General features: G+C 34.1%; 1 protein-coding gene across 11 annotated transcripts; it reads left to right on the top strand.

The window, feature by feature from the left end:
• Window positions 1-319: 319 nt before the first annotated feature.
• On the top strand, window positions 320-6,451 carry LOC101505319 (pentatricopeptide repeat-containing protein At5g40410, mitochondrial). 11 transcript variants are annotated; one of them, XM_012720095.3, is made up of 3 exons: window positions 320-3,371; window positions 4,159-5,579; window positions 5,907-6,451. In XM_012720095.3, the coding sequence occupies exon 1, from the start codon at window positions 404-406 to the stop codon at window positions 2,288-2,290; it is 1,887 nt and encodes a 628-aa protein (XP_012575549.1). In that variant the 5' UTR covers window positions 320-403; the 3' UTR covers window positions 2,291-3,371; window positions 4,159-5,579; window positions 5,907-6,451. The 11 variants fall into 11 exon arrangements, with proteins under 11 accessions (XP_012575549.1, XP_073225351.1, XP_012575544.1 ...); XM_073369250.1 differs by having other exon boundaries at window positions 320-3,942; window positions 5,342-5,579; XM_012720090.3 differs by having other exon boundaries at window positions 320-3,942.
• Window positions 6,452-8,104: the final 1,653 nt, after the last annotated feature.

The following is an 8,104-nucleotide window of genomic DNA, read 5'->3' as shown; positions in this document are numbered from 1 at the left end:
TATGATTTATATGCTTCAGCTTAAGGGGGAGTGTTGAAAATATATTTATATTTATTACATACCATGTAAATAGGGATAATATCTCTTATATTTATTTTTGTATTATTATCTTGAGTCTATATAAAATTGACTCCGTTGTGTAGTTCAGACACACAGTTTCACTATATGTATCTCATTTTCTCTTATTCAACAATAATATATCTTTATTTAATTTTATATTATATTTTTCTAATGTATCTTGTTGATCAAATGGTCTCTAATAGTATTTAAAATAAGAAGAAAAATAACATCACATATTGAGAGTCTCATGAATATTTAATATATTAATTTCCATTTTATAACTCTTCTAGAGAACAAGGATTTCAAAGTAAATCAAGAGTTTCATGGGCTACTCAAACTAGAGATGTTTAGGTTCATCAGTACCACATTGAAGACTTGCATGCTTCTACAACATCCACCGAAACTTTTAACATTCGAATTTATTTACCCTCTTTGTTCACTTCTCTCCCAAACCTCTCTCCAATTCCATGCCGTTTCCACACACTCTTATGACCCTTTTATCTCTACTCTTCTGTATGCTCTGAAATCTTCCTCATCTGTTTCCATCTGCAAGATCATTCATGCCCATGTGATCAAATCTCTTGATTACCGAGATGGGTTCATAGGTGATCAATTGGTTTCTTGTTACCTCAAATTGGGTGCTACCCAAGATGCACATTTGTTGTTTGATGAAATGCCAAACAAAGATTTTGTCTCATGGAACTCTTTGGTTTCTGGGTTTTCGAAAAGTGGACAACTTGGTTGCTGCTTGAGTGTGTTTTGCGCGATGAAATCTGATTCAGAATTGGATATGAGACTGAATGAGCTTACTTTTATATCCGTTATCTCAGCTTGTGTGTTGGCGAAAGCAAAGGATGAAGGCTATTATGTTCATTGTTGTGTTGTGAAATTGGGTATGGTGATTGAGGTGAAGGTTGTTAATGCTCTTGTTAATATGTATGGGAAGTTTGGTTTTGTTGAAACTGCTTTCAACTTGTTTTGGGAAATGCCTGAGAAGAGTATGGTGTCTTGGAATTCAATTGTGGCTGTTTGTGCTCAAAATGGAATGGTTAATGAGGCTTTTAAATGTTTTGATTTGATGAGGGTTAATGGTTTTTTTCCTGATGAAGCTACAATGGTGAGTTTGCTTCAAGCTTGTGAAAATTTTCTTTTGGGAAGATTGGTAGAGGCTGTACATTGTTTAATCTTTACTTGTGGTCTTGATGAAAATGTAACAATCGTGACTACCCTTTTGAATTTGTATTCAAAGTTAGGGAGATTGAGTGATTCTCGTAAAGTATTTGCGGAGGTACGTAAGCCTGATAAAGTGGCACGGACTGCAATGCTTGCAGGCTATGCGATGCATGGGCACGGTAAAGAAGCGATAGAGTTCTTCGAAAGGATTGTGAGAGAAGAAGGCATGGTGCCTGATCATGTTACTTTTACTCATTTGTTAAGTGCGTGTAGCCATTCAGGGCTTGTCGAGGAAGGAAAATACTACTTCCAAATCATGTCTGATGTTTACAAAGTTCAACCACGATTGGATCACTATTCATGTATGGTTGATCTTCTCGGTCGTTGTGGTCTACTCAATGATGCTCATGAGTTGATTAAGAACATGCCGTTCGAGCCGAATTCTGGAGTCTGGGGTGCCCTTCTTGGTGCTTGTAGGGTTCATCGAAACATTGACCTAGGGAAGGAAGCCGCGAAGAATTTGATTGCGTTAGATTCGTCAGACCCTAGAAACTATATTATGCTGTCTAACATGTATTCTGCTGCAGGTTTATGGAGTGATGCATCAAAAGTAAGGACTTTAATGAAAACTAAAGTTCTTACTAGAAATCCTGGATGTAGTTTTATTGAACATGGGAATAAAATCCACCGTTTCGTTGTTGATGATTACACTCACCCTGATTCACATAAAATACACAAAAAGTTGGAAGAGATTATGCGAAAAATTCGGGAGGTTGGATTTGTGCCTGAAACAGAATCCATTCTCCATAATGTTGGTGAGGAGGTGAAAATAGATATGATCACCAAACATAGTGAGAAGATAGCTCTTGCATACGGACTTTTGGTCAGTAGAGCAGATACGCCATTAGTTATAATAAAAAATCTAAGAATATGCCGTGATTGTCACAACACTGTAAAACTTGTGTCGATGGTAGAAAAGCGTACTATCATTATCCGAGATACAAAGCGATTTCACCTGTTCTCAGATGGGTTATGTTCATGTGGTGATTATTGGTAGTGTGCATCGTTAGAGAAAGAGTTTAGAAGAAATCTGAATGTGTTATTCTGATACAAGAATACATGAATTACATCAGGTGAAGTCTTATTATAGACTCGGATGCTTACGCAATTGGTTAAAATTATCCCAACTACCTAAGGATAATCAATAATTTTGATCTTGAGCAAGTATTTGGCATGCATGAAGAAGTGTAGAGAGAACCCTTTTTTTCCTAACAAAGAAGAGATTAAGCTTCATATGTTTTGGTTCTGTGGAGCAGAGCCAACATAGTGACCAAAAATATCACAAAATTCAATAGGTCTAGCTATTGAAACATGGAGTTTATGAAAGAGAGATTACACCCGAAAGTGATTTAACTGCAGATAGAGTCAAGCTGTGAAGTTCAACCTCATATAACACGGACACTTCAAATTAAAGATGTGTCCGGTGTCCGAGACCGACACATGTTGTTGCGTTCAATCACTTCCTTTTTGTCAAATTATTACTGATGTTAGTGTCAGTATGGTGTCTGGTACATTTGTTTGTGCTTCATAGCTACCAAAGGTTGCTTCTTAGACCACCAAGATGTTAGTGTCAGTGTGGTGTCTGGTGTCTGTGTCGGTGCTTCATAGCTACCAAAAATTGCTTCTTAGACCACCAAGATATAAGATTTGAGCTGAGGAAAATAAGAACCATAGGTAAACTGCCTATCATGTGGATTGATTATTCAACAAGCATTACAAAAGGAATAGGCCTGTAATGTTAAGGAGCATACAAAATTAGCGGGGATAAAGAACATAAGTTGAGAAATGGTACCTTTAAGTGTCTTTTTGGATGGAGTAGTTTTAGAGAGTAATGTATTTTTTGGAAGTAACTAAAATGATTCTGGTAAAAATTCATTTGTTGGATAATAAGTGCAGAGATTTTTGAAGTTCTATAAATTTTATAAAGATTTTCACCTGTCAATGATTATCTTGGTGATTCTAAAAATCTCTCTGATTAGTTTACTTGGCTGCTGGAAATTTGGGGATTGTTTTGATTGGACAACTTGCCAGCTTGGTAAGTTGAGTTACTGGACAACAAACTGACAGTAACAGTGTCTGTATCCTTCCTTAATATATGAAGAGAGTCATAGTTTCAGTATGCTAGAACATGATTTTTTTAGAAGCAATTATTAATATTATAATGAAAAGTCTAATTTGAGTATACAATATATTACGAAATCTAATTATGATGACCAATATGCTTCTGGTACTTCCTCATGTATTAGACTCTCTTTCTTTGGGATCAGAGTAGAAGAATTTTTTTATTTCTAATGATATCTGCTCTGATATGTAACTGTTCTGTGACAACATGCACACTTTTCTATGCATGTATGTCTATTTCCATCCCTTTCTTATACCAAATTGTTTGACACCACATACATATATGCAAGAGGCAATTTTGTTCACTAGGAGAAACTCATTTACTAGTCGGTGATGCGATAGAATAGAGTTAGAAGCGAAAACACGGAACTTAAGGGACTTTAGAGAGAAAATTATGGAATTACTCTGACATTATTTGGAAAACGCTAAACTTCCCTTCTCTAGAGTTCTCCTTCCATCCTCTATCATTTGCGATTGTTTCAAAATCTGCCCACTTTGTGCAGCTGCGTCTTCTCCACAGCATATCAAGTATGTTTTCTTCTACTTCTATATTATCTGATTTTTCCCCATTTGGTTTTAGGCTTTCTATGTGAGTTTTTCTTCCTGATATGATATCTGTTCATTGTTGTTATCCTCTTATTTGGGTTGTGCATTAGTTTAATTTTGACAATAAGAGATTTTGTGGGTTTTGGTCTGTTAGTACCCAAAAGTACCTTCCTTAAAGGACATAACTCATTACTACAGGAGAAACGCATTACAACTCAACCAACAAAATTGGCTTGCTAAGCTATTGTGTTATATCTATGATATCATCTACAAAATGGGTGCATCCAATAAAGTAGCTGATGCTTTATCTAGGAGGGAAGAAGATAAGGATCTCAAGGTCATTTCTTAACCATTATGACAAGATTTTCCTGCCCTACTGCTGAGGTTAATGCTGATCCAGGTCTAGTGCAGATAATTGAGGACCTTATAAAGGACCCTAACTCTTATCCTTATTATACTTTGGAGCAGGACAGACTATGTTACAAATGAAGGTTGGTGCTGCCATCAAAGTCTGCATGGGTTCCTAAGCTGCAACATCCTGCCTCAGCTTGAATTCATCCAGTTTTTCACGTGTCTCAATTGAAGAGGGTTGTGGGTAACCATCATCACATCACACCAGATTTTCCTTCTGACTTGCAATCTGACGGGGATTTTTCTGAATCCTGAAGCCATCCTTAGTACAAGACAGACAACAGGTAGAGCGACACCAACACCACAACTTCTTATACAATGGCAAGTAAAATCTGTGGAGGAGACTACTTGGGAGGATCAAGCCACCATTCAATAGAACTTTCCTGACTTCAATTTTGAGGACAAGGTTGTTAAGGGGTGGATGGTATTGTTAGTACCAAAATATACCTTCCTTAAAGAACAAAACTTTCACAGTTTATTACAGAAAAAAAGGGAAATGTGTGGGTAATTAATTCTTCTAGTTTGCTGTTAGTATTAGTTAGGTTAGTTAGTTAGGAGTTGTTATTTGTAATCTGGCCCTATGATCTATAAATAGGGTCAAACTCCTCCTATAGGAGTTAGGATTTTACTTTGTTGAAACATGTAAACTAGAGAGTGCTCTAGTTGGAGCGGGTTAGAATTCTGTTGTGTATCTTATATTTTGGTTATCAATAAAGCTACAGAGATGAATAAACTCCCTTTCCTCTATTGATTAGATTGAGAAACCTAACAGGATCTTACAGTATATAAGAGCAAATGGGGGCGATAATCAAAATTTTAATTTCTCTGAATTCTTTTGTTTTTATGAGTTGAGATTTTTTTTAATGATTTCTGTTGTTTATAGGAGAACGGTTAGGATGGTGAATGTCATTTGGTGTGGTAATGTGGAGACTAATGATTTTGATGTTGGTGATGTTGCTTTTGGTGCTAGGGCATGGTTTTGATGTTTGCGATGCTATTTTTGGGTCAAGTCTAAAGGAGATTAAGGAATTCAAGATCACCAATATCATCTGGAAGACTTCCATTAAAGGAACTTTCTTTTGGGTCAAGTAATTTAGTGGTTAGACTCGCACACCTTGAGTCTGGAGATGTCGAGAATCTCATATTTGAACCTAAGTCCCTGCATATCAATGCCCTTGCAGAAACTACCTACTGATCTATACTTACAGGTAATGGAACATATTAAGAGAAATACAATTACCAACAACATTGGTAGTTTGAATAGGTCTAGTGGAAGAGTCCCGGGTGCATACGTATCTTAGGCTAGATAGTTGTCTTCAAATAGCATTATGCAATTTGAGGATAGCCATTATTAAAATGTTTTTGAATTGGTATAAATTAAATGTTTAACCTTTTGTATTTGTACACCAAAGTGTTTGTGTAAAATTGTAGATTGAGCTCCTGCTATCTGCTATTATTAGTCTTATTGTTTGAGTTTGAACTTGTATTAGCAGTATTGGCACAATGACACTTTCACTTTTTTGGAATTTGTGTAGGGTCTGATTCAATCTTACAAAATCGGCTTGTAAGGTGAGGATTATCTCCACGTATAAACACATAATCCAATGTAGGACTCATAACATGCCCCATCACGTCCAGAAGTAGGATTGAACATTTGGAGCATGATTCGAGTGGCATGATAGTAGTGACCTGATGGCAGATGACCTACCGGATCTTGGATAGGCTTTGATACTTTTTTAGAATTTGGATTGGACCTAACTTAACCGTACGAAACCAACTTGTACGGTGAGGTGGAGACTACCTCCACATATGATAAAGACCTCAAGAGCACGAAGATGATCCTATTTTAATAAATTAGGATAAATTTTATTTATTTTAATTTGGTTTATAATAATTCTTAGTTTGCTTTAATTTGGAATTGTAATAGTTTTAATATAAATTTAGTTGATGTCATGTAAGTGAAGATACTTTGGTTCTTGACATTTAACTTATTTTATAAAAATATGATGTAAGTCCAACATAGGTCTTGAAAATGGTGTTACTTGTGACTTTTTAGGTTTATAGAGAGTCTTACTATAAATATGCATTTGTAATCTCATTGAAACAAATTTGAAATGAATTAGAATTTTCTCTTAATGAGAATATTAAGTGAGATATGTTTCATCTTTGAGTTCGTAGATTACAACTTGCTTGAATCTTATCAACTGTGTCCTTACCATTGTGGCGATTCCTCATTGGCTTATTAATCATCACTGATTGCGGCATCTTCTCAATCTAATCCATCATGTGTTCATTTTTCCTTTTCATTTGTTACTTTATGTGAACAAATTATTTGGTTAGATCTTTAATCTTATGTGGAAGAACTCAAATCCACATCAACATATAAACATATTTTATGGCCATACCTCATCCAATGCAATGCACGACTCTTAACCAACCTAATTTTTTAATGTAAATTTAAGTATTTGGTTTTGGTTTATAACACATCAGATCTATCAATGATATTTTCAGTTTATTGTTATTGATTTACTTTTTCTCTTTTCATAGATCCTTTGCATTCTCTCGGTTTTTATATTATTCTCACCTAGTATTGGTCCTTTGAGTGAATTTCCTAAGAGGCCTGACAAAGACAATTCAATGACTTTTCCCAATGCTACCTGAGAGCTTATTATCTGCCAAACTCAGCACATTCAGTTTATGAAAATTACCAAGTGTGGCTGGAATGTCACCAACAAGGTGAAGAAAAGATAACTTGTTTCATATTTGTATGCTGCATCTGTGGATTGGAAACCAAAGAAATGATAGGTAGTTAGTTTTTTATTTAACAGTCCACTTTTGATACTTAATTTGGATTTATCTTAGCCGCCGGCAATAGGAAAAGTTGCTAAAAAATTCTAGTATCGTACCATTACTTGCTGTAGGACCTTGTCTACCTTTTGATAGTTTTTTATGTAGATATTTATTTATTTGAATTTGAATTTTTTATTTTTTATGATTCGTATCATTGTAAATATTTTCTATTTTCATTTCTTAAATTTATCTTTATATTACTTGTTAGGAGACACTAAGAGACTTTTGAAATAAACAATTGTTTACATTTTTAAAAATAATGAAAATGTCAAAAAGTTATTTTTATTATTTCTGAAAATAGATCTTCATTAATTAACTTCCGGTAATAGGCAAAATACCCATTTTATTAAATATGGGTAAAAGTATATTACTGAGATGTTTACTGAAATGTTTTAAAAGAAAATCTTATATGCTTACAGTGACACCCAACTAAAAAATAAATGAGATTCATTGAAAAGACCCAAGTATGATAGGGTAAAGATAAGCAAACAATCATGGTTGAAAGATGAATGTTTGGCTGAAAAAAGTAAGGCATGGTTGTGTCTTATACAAATATTTTATGAATTACATTTTTTTTTTTTGATAATTTATTTGTATGTTTATTTTTTAAGAGAATTATGAGATTTTTAAATGGAAGCAAGGGAGACCTAAAGTTGAGTAAATTGTTACATAAGAGATTAACTTTGTATTACATGGTTTCAAAAGAGCGTAGAAAAATGAGATGTTTTGTAAAATATATTTTTGCATTTTTATAACATATTTAATTAGATTATATAGTACTTCAATTTTGTCCGACCTATTAAATTATATTTATTATATATCAATTTTTATATTTGTCATTATTTTATTTCTCATTATGAAATCTTATATATATATATATATA

Source organism: Cicer arietinum, chromosome 5 (genome assembly GCF_000331145.2).
Source record: "Cicer arietinum cultivar CDC Frontier isolate Library 1 chromosome 5, Cicar.CDCFrontier_v2.0, whole genome shotgun sequence".
NCBI lineage: Eukaryota > Viridiplantae > Streptophyta > Magnoliopsida > Fabales > Fabaceae > Cicer > Cicer arietinum.
The sequence above is the reverse complement of the archived record's forward strand: the minus strand, read 5'-3'. Positions and strand labels throughout refer to the sequence as shown.